General features: G+C 43.8%; 1 protein-coding gene across 4 annotated transcripts in view; it reads right to left on the bottom strand.

The window, feature by feature from the left end:
* Positions 1-17213, bottom strand: part of PDE6C (phosphodiesterase 6C) — a 111655-nt gene that overhangs the window by 60839 nt on the left and 33603 nt on the right. For 2 of the 4 annotated variants that reach the window (XM_021071777.1, XM_021071778.1), the window contains exons 3-5: positions 2443-2595; positions 2249-2338; positions 1204-1344 (exon numbers count right to left, since the gene is read on the bottom strand). In XM_021071777.1, coding sequence (XP_020927436.1) covers positions 1204-1344; positions 2249-2338; positions 2443-2595 — 384 coding nt within the window. Of the gene's footprint in view, positions 1-1203; positions 1345-2248; positions 2339-2442; positions 2596-9192; positions 11100-13825; positions 13975-17213 lie in introns of those variants that run through there. The other 2 variants (XM_021071779.1, XM_003133150.4) reach the window with 2 other exon arrangements.

The following is a 17213-nucleotide window of genomic DNA, read 5'->3' as shown; positions in this document are numbered from 1 at the left end:
ACGGGTTAAAAACTTATGTCTACACAAAAATCTACACACAACAGCAGCTTTACTCATCATTATCAAAATTTGGAATCAACCAAGATGTCCTTCAGAATGGATAAGCAAACTATGCTGTACCCAGACAACAGAATATCATTCAGCATTCAAGAGAAATAAGCTATCAAGCCATGAAAAGACATGAAGAAAATGCGAATGCGTATTCCTAAGGGAGATAATTTCATCTGCAAAAGTTACATGCTGTATGATTGCAACTACATGACATTATCAAAAAGGTGAAACTATAGTGGGAGTAAAAATATCAGTGGTTCCCAGCGGCTTGGGTGGGGAGAGAGAAGGATGAATAGATGGAACCCAGAGGGGTTTAGGGTAGGAAAACCATCATAAGGTACGATACTTTAATGGCAGTTATATGACTTATGTATTTGCCCCAAATGCAAAGAATTGTGCAATATAAAGAGTTGAACCTCATTGTAAACTGTGGACTTTAGTTAATAATAACATATCAATACTGATTCATCAACTGTAAGAAATGTGCAACATCAAAGCAAGATGTTAATAATATGGGAAGGAGGGGTGGGAAAGGAAGAGCAAGGTATGGAAAATCTCTGATATTTCTGATCATTTTTCCTGTATATCTAACATTATCCTAGAAGAATAAAGTCTATTAATTTTTTTTAAAAGGCTTGAAGATACATATATCTAGGAAGTGGAAAAGCCAAGCCTGGTTCATCTTTGCTTCAGAATGCATACTTTTACCTCTATACCATACTTTCTTGGCACTAGTTTTTTTTTGTTTTGTTTTGTTTTGTTTGTTTGTTTTTTGCTTTTTAGGGCCACACCCACGGCATATGGAAGTTCCCAGGCTAGGTGTCAAATCAGAGCTGCAGCTGCCAGCCTACACCACAGCCTCAACATTGCCAGATCTGAGCCATATCTGAAACCTAAGCTACAGCTTATGGCAATGCCAGATCCTTAACCCACTGAGTGAGACCAGGGATCGAACACACATCCTCACAGACACTGTGTTGGTTTTTAACCTGCTGAACCACAAAGGGAATTCCCAAAATTAGTTCTTATGATCTATCATGACTAGTAATCTACATAGTGTATCCTTTTTTTTTTTTTTTTAATGGATGGCACTTTGCATGATAGACATTTTACAGGTGATTTTAGGTGAAACAGAATGTACGGAACAGTGACCTTCTCCTTGGTCATGTCCAGCAATCCAATGGAGTATCGTTCACAGTTCAGATATGTTCTAACAGTGTAGAGTGCTTTGTGAAATTGCCGCTCAACATCCGTGAGCTCTTCGAATACTTTGTTGGCTGACCACATAAGGATCTGAAAGTAGATATTACCAAGAAAACAGTTAGAACAAAATACACAATGAAGAGCTAGGGCATCAGTCAGAAGAAGACAGGAGGTGCATCAGATAAAATGAATACATATCACCAAACAATGTAATTCCATTTTTGACCATGTACACGTTTTGAACTAGTACACATCCAATTTCTCAGATTCTCTGAGTAGATGATGAGCAGACCTTTGCAAGGCTGTGGGTTTAGGAAAGGAGAGAAGCCACAATTAGTCCCCATGTCCAAATGTTTTGACTCCAAAGGGCAAGTGATCTAACAGTAAATACAGAGACAGTCCCTGGGCAGAAGGTCCAGTATTGGTGGCCCACTGGCGCCTGATGGCCCTCATGGTGAGATAGCTACAGGCCTCCTTCCACCCATCCTGAGCTCGCCAAAGGTTACCTCACCTGGACAGTTAGAATGGGGCAGGCCTTGGAAGTCCTTCATCACAACCACCCTCCCACCATTGCACCAAGGAAGAAACCGAGGTCCACAGGGTGGTACAACTCAGGGATCCTGACCAGCCATGTTGTTCTTTATCCCTCTGGCTCAAGGAAGCAACAGGCTTTGGAGGAGCCATTTGCTTCTCAAATTAATACCTTGACTAGGTACCAGGAGCTGCTAAGAGCTTTATATGAACTAATTCATCTAATGACCACTTGCTTGTCATAACAACCATGTGGGGTAGGTACTATCATTATCATCACATCTCATACAGAAAGAAACCATGGCTACCCAGGCTAGAGACTGAATAAAGCAAGCCAGTGTTTGGGGGTCTGCTCCGTGTGGTTTAAACCTCCACGAGGCATAGGAAGAGTCTGCACTTGTTGCCTCTGGGTCCCTCTGTCACACAAGTCAACATGAAGTGATCAATGTCACCTGCCCTTTACCTGGCTTCTTCGGGATTCAATACTGTACAGGTAGTTGGTATGATGAAGCTTTAGGATGACAGAAACAAAGTTGAGGTATTTGGAAAAGACCTGCAGATAGCAGAGAAAAACAAATTAAGTGTGACAGCTTTCCTTCAGTTATACCACGAATAAATTTCCTGAGCCTCCGACAGGATGCCCCAGGTTAGCATTACCTCTTCATCCTGTTTGGAAAACTCAGGTGCATCTACTTTGTTAACTGCCATAATCACAGCAAGAACCTCCTTGCCCATCACGATGGGGGTTGCCAGTAGGTTCCTGGTGACATACCCGGTTTGTTTGTCCATGAAGTCAGAAAAATGGTTGTTCTGAAAGATACATTCACACATTTGGCAAAGCAGCACAAAACCACAGAGGGCAGATCTAGGAATGGCAACAGATCATTCTCTCTAGTCCAAGTCCTACCAACAGATAACCAGACCCAGCACGGTGGTCCCTAGTAAACATTCCCCACCCACCCCCATCCTCACTTAGAGAGAATGAATGAAGTGCAGAATGAAACTGCCTGTTTCTGAATGAGCACTTCCCATCTGAGCTATGGCCTATCTAGCTTAGGCTGAGGTTGGGCCAGGAATAAAGAGGTGAGGTTGTGGCCAAGAGGAAAGTGAGGTGCTAAGAGGAAGGGAGGAGAAAATGCAGAATTACAACAGGCAGAAAGGATGGGCCAGGAGAGCATGGTGGGGATTCTGGGTCTATTCCGTGGAGCTCTTTTTTTTAATGGCAAAAGTAAAATGTGCACTTGAAACCTGTCAACCCATAAATCAAAGCATTAAAAAAAGAGATCAACCCCTACCTCCTCGAAATCTCACCTAATGCAGGTCTGTGCATTGGGTTCTTGTCCAGTATGACTCCTTCTATGCCTTTCTCTACACTCAGACAAAGCATTTTCTTTTTTTAATAAAATTTTCTTTTCTAATTGTATACAATCCTTTCATCACTTAACAATATCGTGTGGACTCCCCTCCAGACCTATGCATATGGACGTGAACTCATCTTCCAGATTCCTGCCTACTACTCCACAGTGTGGGTTGAGCTCCACGGTCAACTCAACCATCCTCTACTGAGTCTGTCTGCTTAGAGCTTTCCCCACTGCAAACAAGACTGCACTCATCACTCTCACTTTTACTTTTAGGCAATGGAGTCCCCAAAGTGGATATATGTTTTGCAGGATCAATAGGTATCTGCAGGTTTTAATGACACAAATTATTTTTATCAAAGCTTGAAATTCTTACTGCCATTGGTCATATAGGAGAGAACCACCCTCTTGCCAGCACCAGATAATTAAGTTGTTCAATGTTCTATCAAGTCAGTGTCTTTCATTCATAATTTTTTCATTCTTTCCTTGGGGAAAATGCAGTATCATCCCAGATGCAAGCTTCAAGCAGTAGGAGGGAGAGATGACTTTAGTACACTAACCATGGAAAGTGAAAGGGTGTCGTGCTAAGTTTGGAGAAGGGAACAAATGGAAGGGCTTGGGAAGAAGGTCAAGGGTGGCAGTTATCCTATTGGCTGTAATTGAGAGGAATACTTTAGTTGCATGTAGACTGCTGTGGGTCCTTATTTTTTCCCCTTACCTGAGTCTTCTTCAATTAGAACTGAACTTTCAGCCTGACTTTGAGACCCATGGACCAAAATTAATGTGGTGGTCCTTTCACAAGTTGTACTATATTCATTTCTCTGTGTTGATGGTGCTTCTAAAAGCAGCACAAATTTTGGAGGCTGGTCTCTGCTCAGTTTCCCAAAGTAAAAATGTCCACTGATGGAGCTCCTGTTGTGGCGCAGCAGAAACAAATCTGACTAGAGTACGTGAGGATGCAGGTTCAATCCCTGTTCTTGTGGGTTGGGGATCTGGTGTTGCCATGAGCTGGGATGTAGGTCACAGATGTGGCTCAGATCCCGCCACTGCTGTGGCTGTGGTGTAGGCCGGCCACTGTAGCACCAATTCAATCCCTAGCCTAGAAATTCCCATATGCCCCAGGTGCGAGCCTTAAAAAAAAAAAAAAAAAATAGTCCACTGGTGCGTGCCTTCCGGGCCAGAATTTCCAACCAAGAACAAGGGCTGCTTGGACAATAGACCTCACAGCTCCCACCAGAGCAGGAGACCTGGGCTGTGCCTCAGAATCATCTGCAGATTAATGCAGATTCACAGACTCAAAGCAGACCCACCAAATGCTAATTTCCTAATGTGGAATCTGTCTTCACCAGGAATCTATACTTTAAGTACATCAATCAGTTCTGTGGAGGAGCCTTAGAAATGTGAGATGCTAAGGGAGTCAGATGCAGCCCTTGACCCCAGATGGCTTTCATACCTTCCCAAAGGGAAACCACACAAATCAAATATTTCATATGCATCGCCTAATGGTGAAGAAGATTCTGAAGTCATACTTCCTTGGCTGAAACCAGGCCCCAATTTGCTAGCTGTGAGACCCTGGGCATACTACTTACCCTCTGCATCCTCGTTTTTTAATCTAAAAATAAGGACTCTAATATTATCTACTGTCTAGGGTCCCTGATGTGAAGAGAGAATAACATCATGTGGGCAGAGCACTTAGAAAAGAGTTGGCCATATAGTAGTTGCTCAATAAATACTGGGAAGAGAAACCTGGGACTTTGGAGACTTCCCTGGATGAGAAGTCTTTGTTTCTGCAATTATCATTTTGCTCCTACTTCTAGCTTTTCTAATCAATTCTAATCGCTGAAGAAATTAAATGCTCCTAGCTGATGTAGGACTCTGATGCCCAGGAGCAAGCTTGCTCCTGAGGGCCGGCCCTCTACCCCATGCTATCAAGAGCCATATTTCTTTCCTAACTACTTTTTTTTTTTTTTTTTTTTTTTTGGCAGCACCTATGGCAGGTGGAAATTCCCAAGCTAGGGACTGATTCCAAGCCACAGCAGCGACAAGGCTGGAACCTTAACTGCTAGGCCACCAAGGAACCCCATTTCCTAACTCCTTTTTTTGTTTTGTTTTGTTTTGTTTTTCCTAACTACTTTTTCTGTGACTTCTCTCTGCCTCCTGTAGCATTTTCATCCTTAGACCAGAATTTCTCCAAACTTTGTGAGCTTCTTTCTCTTAATCCACTGCTAGCCCAGGCCAGCTTGCTGCCCATTTCGCTCCTAACCTATCATCCATTACAGATTCAATCACTGTCATTTACATGGTGATTCTGGGCACTAAAGGAGTAACCCAGATGCCCCAAACATGCACCGTGGATGGAGTCAGACAGTACCTCCTCGCAAACACATTTCACTCTGCCTGCTTCAAAACTCGAGGCTATTTAATTCTAGATTCGAAACATAAGGAAATGCTCTTACATTCAATTGGCTGTCTTGAGAAAATAGTAAGTTTCGAAATGTAATGTTTGAGACCAGTCGCCTGTCTCCTTGCATGGCCCTGCAATAAACTTTTGTCTGCTCAAAAAAAAAAAAAAAAAAAAAAAAAAAAAAAAAAAAAAAAAAAAAAAAATTTCAATGCTTTCTTATCATTGTATCTGCAAATCCTTGATACAACCATCCATCAAATTACAGGGGAGGGGAGGGAAGGGTTTCCGGTTTTTTATTTTCACTGGTTCAAATCCTTGGTGAAGTTTCTTCGAGTAAATCTTGTATTTTTCAGAGTCACAAACCCCCTTTGAGAGTCCTTCTTCGAAGAAGCCAATGAAGGCAATTGGGAACACTGTTTAGAAGGGCAGGCTGTCTGGACCCCTCATCCCATTTTAGCATCATTAAATTCTGATTAAACATCTTAAGATTGGGAGTCAGAAACAGAGGAGGGAGAAAAATGAGCTCTATATACCCTGTTAATTATTGAAAACTTAGGATTTTCCCATTGCTTTCTTTTAAACCACAATCAGGAGAACCACCCATAGAGTTAATCACCAGCTTTCCCAATAGAATAAGAAATGATTAACTTGAGGAGGATATGTCTCAGTTTCCTGTTATTAAGTTTCCCTGCCTTTAACCTGTTTTAAAAACAAGCAATAATCATTGACCCGGTTTTGGCCACTTACACCCAGCCCCCAGCTCCTCTTGGCATTAAAATAATATTGTCGTAGCTGTCATTGATAGAGCACCTACTAGAAGTCGGGCACTTTGTGTACGTTTAATCTGTACATGTGGTCACTTCTGTTCCTCAGGTGCAGAAACACAACCCATCATGCAGTTATCCGGTCTCAGACCTGGATCTGCGCCCAGGTCATCTGATGCCAAAGCTCTCACCCGACACCATGTGGCTTCCTTGTTGCCAAGGCTGGGGACATCCAGTTCTGCCTCTTCATCTATGTGTGAGAAGTCCTTCCCTCCCCACGCCCACCTGGCCAACCAGAGAGGAGCCGTGTGTGCTCAGTGCTGTGGCAGAAGAGGGAGGCCTCGAAAGACCTGGGTTATGATCCCCTAGACCCACCACTTCCTGCCCGGTTGACCTTGAGAAGAGTCTCACATACACAGGATGGTAATAAAAATATGGTCCTTGCCCCTGCATAGGGTCTTTGCCAGAATCAAATGAGATAAAGAATGAGAGAAATCTTCACAAAGTGTCAAAGGCAATAAAAAGGTGAAGCATTCATAGAAATACCATTTAAAACATTGGTTTCGAGCTCCTTTCTCTGCAGATTTTTCTGGAATGATGTAAGTACAGCGAACATGCAGAGCTGTAACATAGGGTGAAGATGGAAAGAGTGCTGGACACAGAGTGAGGAGGCCTTGTCCTCTCCAGCCTTTCTCAGTCCCTGACCAGACCACAGACTCTGGGAGAGACAAGGCCCCCCAAGACCTCAACTCCCTGACTGCCCAAGGGAAGAGTTAAACTGAGGACCCCAGCAGAAGAGTTAAACTAAGGACCCCAGCAGCCCTTTCCCTCTAGTCATCCACAGTTGATTTGAAATCCATTTCCTCCTCTTGCATCTGCTCACCCATCAGACAAGGAGTTTTCAACATTGGCTGCATATTAGAATCACCGGGGGAGCTTTTAAAACCTACTTCTGGCTGCATCCCAGCCTCTGAGAGTCTGGTGTAACTGGTCTATTGGGAGTCTCACGCACCTGCATTTTTCAAAGAGCTCCCAGTTTGATTTTAATGTGCGAACAGAGATGAAAAGCACCATTCTTGGAGGAAAAACAAAAATGTGTAGAAGCAGTAGAAATGGAAAGCACAGGAGGCCTTTGTCCCTCCTTGCAGCTCAGGAGGGTAAGGGTGTCTGTCTTTACACGTCCTCAGGAAAGGGGAGATCAGAGAGACATCACTCTCCCCTCTTCCATTTACTGCCCTGTCCATGGGGTCAGGGGTAGGGGAGGGAGGGGCACCTATCAGGGAGAGCAACAGACTCAGGCCACCCAATCTCTTAGGCAGCTCCATTCTGTCCTTCTGTCCTCAGCATGGAGCACTGAGCTCGCTAATTAATAAAGGAGCACAGTAGAAGTCATTTTATCCAGCTTTTCTCTTAAGAAACTCTTTTTAGGAAAAAAACCTTGCATATCGCTTTTTAAAGTTTGCTGTCCTAGTCATTTTGGAGATGGCCTCAGTCAGAGGCTGGCCAGAAGCGTATTCCTGTGAGAAAACCCAGGGGTGAGGGCATAGCTTCCTGGCCAGGGGTCTGAGCACTCTGCCTTAAGGGCCCACCTCAGTTTAGTCTCTGGAAGCAGCTGCAGTTGGCCTCAGAATCCTACTCAAACAAGCCTGAATGCACTACAGGGAGGGACCGGAAAGACTGGGGACTCTCTGGTGCCCAAAGGCAACCATTGCTCCTCCGGGGGCTGTCCTGTAGCTGTTTGCCGAGTGTTGCTAATGTTTGACAACTTCTGTGCCTTCTGGATCCAGGCACCCCCTCCCCGCCTGGCTGTAATCAGCTTCAGGAGGGGATTATCCTCCCCACCCCCATCCCCACCCCACCAGCTGCCCCCTCCACCAGCCGGCAATAAACCTCTACAGAGAAAGCATCTCAGGGGCTGCTCTGCATCAATTCTGTTCCATCATCATCTAATTCTCCCCTTTTGTTAAAAGCAAATCAAAATGACGGGACTCAGGTGTAGGAAAAGGGCTGGCAGAGAAAGGCCAGGATGGGACCTTTGGTGATGGCTGAGGGGAAGGATTATGGGTGATTTGCATTTCCTCCTTTTTGTTTGTGTGAACTTTGTAATTTTTTTGCGATGAATAAGCACTGCGGTACTACACAGAAAGTTATTTTTTCTGCTTTTAAAAGAGCATAATAATGTGTGAACTCTACGATCAGTCTTCGGGAGGGTCCAAAGGTCCTATTTACAGGATTGGAAATTCTTGATAGATCTGAGCTATGAGTGGTTGAGCTGGCCAATGGTACTTAGTCATCACCTAAACTCACATTTGCAATGACCCAGATGAGAACATCTGAGCGTTCCAAGGGTGTCATTCTCCCTTTTGCGCATTTGGTCTGTAGGTGAGAGAATAATTCACAAGCCAATTCATTCCAAAGACCTGAGTGTCTTCAAAGGATTGTGGGTGAGAGGCGTGGAGAGCGGTTCAGGGGCTTTGGCATCTGGCGTGTTGGCTGATCTCACCAGTGGGTGGCCAGCTTTGCCCTGTTGGTCAGGACAGTGCCCAGAGCACAGAGGAGGTGTGAGGGAGCAGATGTGGACTGCACCAGGCTCAGGTAAGGCTGCCCAATAAAATGCCCAACATTCCATGGGACACAAACTAAAACATTACCATTGATTATCTAAAATTCAGATGGAACTGGGCATCTTGTAATTTTATTTGCTAAATCTGGCAACCCTGACCTGGGGGTTCCTCTTCCCCACCCTGCCACCCCCCGCCCCAGGTTATAACCAAATCAACAGCCCAAGGGTGGCCCCTGGACCCAGTTCGCTTTACCAGTGTTCCTTCCCAACCCCGCCAAGACCTCATTTCCGCTCCACTGTCATCATCAGCCCACGTACCTTTTTCACATCTGGGACATTAAAGGTTTTCTTCGTGTGAGCCACCCAGCCCACTATCCCGACATCCAACGGAAACACAGCTTCTCTGTCGGGGACCACCAGGTTGTCCTCAAACTTGGAAGTGGGGGTGACATCGAGCAGCTTGGAGGCCACCTCGGGCGTGCCGTTGCGGGCCCGGCACAAGAACATGCTGCAGCGGTCGGCCTGCAGCAGCTGCGCCAGCCTCTGCAGGGCCCGGTGCACCGCCAGCTCAGCGCTGCCCGCCTCCTCGCGCAGGATGCCCAGCAACTCCAGGCACACGGCCGCCTCCTCCGCCAGCGTCAGGCCGGGGAAGGATGCGCTGGCCTGCGCCCCGCCGGGCTGCGAGCTTTCTCCCCCCGCCTCCACCCGCAGCTTCTTGTCAAAGTACTCCTTGGCAAACTGAGGGTTGTCCTCCAGGTATTTCTCTACCGACTCTTGGCTGATCTCACCCATGGCGCGGCTTCTGCTGCCGTGTTCAGAAAGGAAGCCCCTCAGAGCACCACCAGAGGCAGAGCGCCAAGAAGGCGATGCATCTTGGTCCAAGTTACCCGGAGAGCCCCAAGGGGCTCCTCACAGGACACCCAAAGGCCGAACAGAAAGGTTGTTGAGCAGAGCTTTCAAACGGCCTGTAACTCTTGGGATGTGACAGAAGGTCCTGGCTTAGAGTGGGCTTCAGGAAGCATGGGATTAAAGAGTTCTTCAGGACACGAAATCCCTAAGCATTATTAGCTCATAAGTCCTCTGAGAATCCGCAGAGGATCTTAGTCTGCCAGCCAAGTGGCAAGTCAAAATAACCATTCCAGAAAAATACCTGAACCTTGACTGCTGTCGGCAGCAGGAAGAAACATCCATGTATCCATTAATTATATTACATTAGCATCCATTGAAAATATGACTTGTTCTTTCATGATAGCTCTATGAAGTGAAACTATGTCAACCTTGGAAATGTCTGTTTATTTGGCAACTTTAATGAACATTTGGGAGAGACGGGAAGGGTTTAGCAGCCATGCAGCAGGACACTGAATATTAATCTTTTCTTTTTAAAAGTTTTATTTAAAAAAGTTTTATCAAAGTATAGTTGATTTACAACGTTCTGATCATTTCTGCTATATAATCTTTCCTTTTCTTAAAAGTCCTATGATTAGCTAGATTGCTTGGCTGACTCTTTCTCTAAAACCCTCAACTCTCCATTCCCCTCATTTAAAAACTTGGCCTCAGAGATGTTTTAAAGGAACAAATCTTGGGCTTATACTTGGGAGCTGAACATGGAAAAATATTTGTCCATGATTCAAGCCTCATCAAATCACAACTAATACAATACTTGTCAAAAGACATGATCGTAAAAGGCAACCCATGCAGCTGCTAACTGGGTTTTCCTGCTAAGCATATTAATTTGGATTTTGTTTTCAATAGTAGCAGCCAAACCTCATGCTTTTTTTGTTCCAAGGTACGGTCAGTTGAATCTACTGGATAATAGCTGTCTTGTCTGTTGCTAGGATCCTTCACGTGTTGGGGGCTTCTGGCATGGAAAGACCACTTACCCCTATTTACTTTTGTTTAATGTTCGGGTTTTTAGGCTTTTACATTGATTAAGCACATTTCCCCAAATATTTAAACACAATTATGCAACTAATAAGTCAAACTACACATTTCATGAACCAATTTCCTTGAATAGTTAAAAAGGTGATTTCAAATTTAGTTAAGTTCTTTTAAGCATTTCAGTAAAGCTACAAACCTTATATGACACATTTTCTTGAAAGAAAATATACATAACATGTTACAGGGACTCTAAAATTTATTGTTACACCCACATTTAAGCCCACTTCAAAAATAGCAAGGCTCAGTGGGTTAAGAATTCAACTGCAGGGGCTCAGGTTGCTGCAAAGGCGTGGGTTCAATCCCTGTCCAGTGCAGTGGGTTAAAGGATCTTGCATAGGTCTCAGCTGCAGCTCAACTCAATCCCTGGCCTGAGAACTTCCACATGCCAAGAGTACGGCCATAAAATAAAATAATTTTTAAAAATTAGTAAGGATGTGGTTTTCACTTACTTCTCTAGATTTTAAGCTTATCTCTCTAGAGTGATAATGGTCTTAGTAGAAAATAAAAAGAGATTTATTGAAGTTGTAGGGACTAGGTCAGGAAATGAGAGGTTCCTGATGGTTCCCGTGGTTTTCCCAGGGGAACAAAACTCACACTGGTATTTACTGAGCCTTGTCCCTTCCTATGGTTGAGTCTACTTGCTCCCTCAAAGGATCTTGCCAAGCACATACCCTTTCTTGCACCTCCCTCTGTCACACCCAGGTCCAGTCTCAGGATGGTCCTCCTCGGATTACCATTTACCTTATAACATCCTATTAACATCTCATTATAAATCGAGTACTGCAGAGGTTTAGATCCTAAGAGAAAGGAGCTGAGTCAGCTAAGTCACTCCGATGGGCCCAGCATCCATCTTTGAACAGAGCTGCAGACACTCCCTGGTTGGTTTGTGTGATGACTGTGCTGTTCCTACTTCTTCCAAGAAGCATGTGTGTGCTTACAGTTCCCTGCTGCTGTCCCTCCCTCTTTACACACACAGAGAAAAGCACACGTCTGCATCCCGTAGAAATGCCCACATAAGTTAACATCACTCCACTTATGAAAATGAAATTTAATTTTAAACTGAAGCATGTTCTATCATAGTCCTCATTCTTTTGTTCTGATGACTTCTTCTAGTTTCATTCATTTGCACATTCTTTCAGCACATGTCTGTGGATGGTCCATTATAAGCAAGACATCATACTAGCTCCTGGGGTAGGGACTCCAAGTTTCCCTTTTTCCGATACTCCTCTCCTCCTAGTTATATGGGAAGATTCCTCTCTGCCCTCTTCCAGCCATAGGGCCATGTGACTAATTTTGGCCTACGTGTTGTGAACATAAATGTCTCTTCCAGGTAGGAGCAATCAATTGACACTATGAGCCCCTCCAGGTCCCTCATTGCCATGTCAGTTGCAGATGGAGGGGTCTTATGAATTCCTGAGTGTGGATGTCATTGGAACAGAGGCTCCTTGCTGACCTGAGATGGACATCTAGCATGAGGGAGAAATAAATCTTTCTTGTGTTCAGCCTCTGAGATATGAGGGTTGTCTGTTACTGCAGCATAACCAAGTCAGTCCTAACTGTTACACTTCTATTGCAGGGAATGCGGGGGATGAAAAAAGCTTGGTCCCAGCTTTACAAGCACTTGTGGCACAGGAGGGGAGATAAGACTAGAACCTAAAAGGTCATGAAGGATAGAAGAGAATAGCATAAAAGCCAGAAGTGAGGGACATACACAACTATGGGACTTCATGTGATATGGATATGGATCCATATCTATAGTGGGTAGAGATGGAGGAGAAATTGAGTGTGTTCCATGTGGTGATAACAGCAGAAGCAATAGCATGGGGTGTAGAGTAACGGAGGACTAGTGAAAGATGAATCTAGAAAGGTAGGCTGGGCCCAGATCACAGGGCCTCAAAGGCTAGACTGAAGATTTTGAACCCTGGGAAATCTGGGGAATGACATTATTATGGTTCTTCTCTGCAAACTTAATCTGGGAGCGCTTAGAAAGAAGAATTAGAGAAAAAAATACTGGACCTCAGGATACAGACTAAGAAGCCATATTGCATTTGGTTCGTTATTAAATACCCTAAGAATGTGTACAGGCCTTTTTTTTGGGGGGGGGGGCCCACACAGCATATGGAAATTCCCAGGCTAGGGGTCGAATTGGAGCTGTAGCTGCAGGATCCGAGCCACGTTCTACAACCTACACCACAGCTCATGGCAGCGCCAGATCCTTTAACCCACTGAGCAAGGCCAGGGATGGAACTCGTGTCTTCATGCATGCTAGTTGGATTCGTTTCCTCTGCAACATATATGGGAACTCCCTATATAAAGGCTTTGACCCTACAATTCTGCTGTATGAATTTATCTTACAGAAATAATTAAGAGTGTATATGATTAATGTAGTTACAGAGACATTCATCAATGATTATAAAAGAACAAGATTAGAAATAGCCTAGATATTCAATAATAGGAGGTTAAGTAAATGGCATTATAGTCATACAATAGGAAACTATTAATAATCCTATTGTAAAAGTCTATTGATCTGAAAGATTTTATGATGTGCAGTAAACTGCATGATATATTGCAGTACAATTCCACATACACAGACATATACAGAGATGTAAATACCAAAATGTTAATAATGATTATTTCAAAGTGGTGGGGTTTATCACAGCAATTTTTTCTTCTCTTTTGCTTAAATGATTTTTCTAAAATATCTAAAGAAAATCATTCATTCATAAACATAGTTTTTAAAGGCTCTTCTTTCAGGCTGTGGGTGAGGGTGCTTGAGAATGAAGAATGAAGGGACAAATGTGAAATAATTTCAGGCAAGAATTGACAGGATGAGGCAAATGATGACTTAGAAAAGGCAAGTGAGAAAGAGGGATGACGGCTGTCTACTTTGAGTACTGGATGACATTTTATAAAGACAAAGATTCTGCTGAAGGAAGTACTGGAAGCTGGCCTGTTAGTGCACACCCAAATACCTCTCTTCCTCTCCCATCCTTGACTAGGTCCCATCACCTACTTGCTCCTCTTCCTGGGGGTCGTCCTTGCAGAGTTTCTGGCCTGTGCTGACAAGACTTTGGTGTCTCTGTCCTAGGCACTGAAAAAACAAAATTTAAGAAACTATACATACTTTTTTGGCCTTTTGTATTTTTAGGGCTGCACCCACAGCATATGGAGGTTCCCAGGCTAGGGATCCAATCAAAGCTGCAGCTGCCAACCTACGCCACAGCCACAGCAACGTGGGATCTGAACCAAATCTGCGACCTACACCACAGCTTAGCAATACCGCATCCTTAACCCACTGAGCAAGGCCAGGGATCGAACCCCCAACCTCATGGTTCCTAGTCGGATTCATTTCTGCTGTGCCACAATGGGAACTCCAAAAAAAACTGTAATATTTTTTTAAATGACCAAAACAGGCCACTTAGAATGAAATTTTAACACGACGAAATAACTGTTGATTTTGTTAAACTTCTGTTTACTTTTTATGTCACCATTTCTCGTTCATTTCAAGTATAGATTTAAAAAAAAAAAAAAAAAGACAGCATTAACCCATGGGAAGAATGAGGAAAAGGGCCAATATCTTAGATGTTACAGACATTGACAACCATTTATTTAGATAAACCGAAACAATAACTAAGCGGATGTGAAAACTCTACTACATTTACAGAGTATTTTTGGAAAGCTAAGCCACAGGTAGTGATAATAAAAAAGTTATCGGAAAAATGTATGATCTGTACCTGGCACCCTTCTAAGACCCTTACATGTATCATCTCACTTCAGTCTAACAATAACCTTATGACGTGGGTACTATAATTGTCTGTAATTTACAGGTGAGAAATTGAAGCATAAAGAGAAATTAAATAACGTGCTCAAGGTCACACAGCTAGTGATAGTGACCTATCTCAAACTACCAGCTTAAATAGGAATAAATTAAAAAGTGCACCCATGAGGGTACAAGACACCATACTAACTGCTTCAGGGGAATATACAAAGACTTTTTATTTAAGAAACGTAAAATCTAGACCTATAGCATAAAAGGTTAAACACCAATACAAGAGTTAAATTTAAAAAATCCAGGAATTCCCCTCCTTTTTTTGGCCACATGTGTGGCACACGGAAGTTCCTGAGCCAGGGATCAAACCCATGCCACAGCAGTTACAATGCTGGATCCTTAACCAGGGAACTCCCAGAATTCTTTTTAAAAGCATACAGGTGTAGGATTTCCTGACATGGCACAGCAGGTTAAGAATCTGGTGTTGCCACAGCTGTGGCATAAGTCACAGCTATAGCTCAGATTGGATCCCTGGCCTGGGGACTTCCATATGCCACAAGTGTGGCCAAAAAAAATGAAAAAAACAAAAAACAAAAAGCATACAGATGTAATAAAGAAGAGTTTGACTTCCTTAATCTTTCAGCTTAACAAGTTTATATTTTTCAGTAGTATATTATATTCATGGACACATGTAATATTTAATTGCATTATTGCTAAAATTTTCCACTGCAGTTAGCTGTTTTTATAGGAAATAAGGCTTATGTAACAGCCAAAAAAATATGCACATGAGATTGAGGCACTAACAAGAAACTAACAATATGCTAGATTAACCAAGGGCATTTTGGATCATTATACTGGACACACTCTTAGCCCTACCCTAGCCAAATTCTCTGTTCCTGCCACTATTTATCACCAGAAGACACCTCCTAAGGGCAAGGATGTTAGGCACATCCTAGCAGCCAATTTCAAAGGGCCCTCTCACCTTACACATTTGCTTTCAGAGAGTCTTTGCCTGCATGTAATTGATGGGTATGACCAGGTATCTCGGAGGTAATTCAGTACATGGGAAGCATGTTATTTTCAACTAAATTAATGAAACTGATTGATGGCTTTGTAACCACTGAAGAAAATATTATTGAAAAATTTTGTTTGGTATAGCATGGGGAACTGTAGTCAATATTCTGTAATAAACCATAATGGATGAGTTCTTGCTGTGGTAGTGAGTATCTGTGGAGGTAGTGGTTTGATACCCCGCCCAGTGCAGTGAATGAAGGATCCAGCCTTGCTGCAGTTGTGGTGTTAGGTCGAAGCTCTGGCTCAGATTCAATCCCCAGCCCAGGAGGCATGGGAGAAGAAGTTCGAAGAACTCTACTTTGGAATGTCCAAGAGGGGAACCACGCATTGGAAAGGAGATAGGTACCCTGAAGTCCTTTCTACCTACAGTGCATAGATACTACCTACCATGTGTGTGGCCACACCCAGGGTCCCTGTAGGGGCGGCTGGAGAAGACCTTGTTTGAGCCATTTGGGATTATACACCCTGGGATAAAACTGACCTCACCTGAAGATCTCCTGGTTAGCAGGCAGGCCAAAAACAGGGCTTTCCCAGCAGGAAAGAGGGGGTAGTAAGGAGTTAATTGCATCATCACTGGTACACAAATGGAGAACTGGGTGAGAGGAAGGTGGAAAATGAAGCAGAGAACCAGGCCCAGGCTGAGAGATGGCCAAAGACTTACAGGACAGTGACAGAAGCCACAGGTGTTTTTGTTCCAGAGGCTCAGAAGCAACCCAAGACCATCAACTCCTTATTTCTCCATTTGGCAGTCACCCTTCTCTACCTCCACCCTCGCTCACTTCAGGTCTGGTGGCAGCAAAAGGGACCAAATTCATCTCCGTCTTTTTCAGTTTGGGCCATGGAGGCACAGCGATATTGTACGGAAGGAATCTCACAAAAAGATTCTATCACTGCTATATCCCTAATGCTCATTCAGTCCAAAGCTGAATGCTGTGATCAGATTAGAGGAACTCTTTTAACTCCGAATGGAGAGAGAAAACCATGGTCAGTGAATTGTGCCATGACTGGGTAAAATCACAGACCAAGTCACAGCATTTGGACTTAATTGACCATTGACGTTATAGAAGTTTGTTCACCTCCCCCTCTTGTCCACTCCGCAGCCAATTCACCTTAGCTGTTTTGAAAACAAAACAAAATTCCACTCTGGCTTTGAAATAAAATTGCAGGATTAACAATTGGTAGGTGTGTTTCAAAGCGGTTTGAGCGAAGTGCCACGGGGTAAGTAAGCGACCACCGAGGTTGCTAAAATATTTCCTGTCCTGACCACGTTTGCGTTTCTGGAGAATATTTAACAGGGAGGGTTTTAATGCTTCTAAAGATGTTGAAACTAAAGAACAAATATTGATCCAGAGGGCACCACAACTCCCCTGAAAGAGAGTAAAAGACAGTCTTTATAAAATGAAAAACTACTTGGCCGAAATAGTCCCAACCCCCTGCACAACCAGCTCTCAGAGGGCCGAGGGGCCAATTTGGCACGGCCGGGACCCGGGCAGCACTAACGCACCGGGCAGCATCGCAGGTTCCCTTCGCTCTGGGAGGCCACGGTCTTCCCGCCAGA

This window comes from Sus scrofa, chromosome 14 (genome assembly GCF_000003025.6).
Source record: "Sus scrofa isolate TJ Tabasco breed Duroc chromosome 14, Sscrofa11.1, whole genome shotgun sequence".
Taxonomy (NCBI): domain Eukaryota; kingdom Metazoa; phylum Chordata; class Mammalia; order Artiodactyla; family Suidae; genus Sus; species Sus scrofa.
This window is presented reverse-complemented; position numbering and strand designations above follow the sequence as displayed.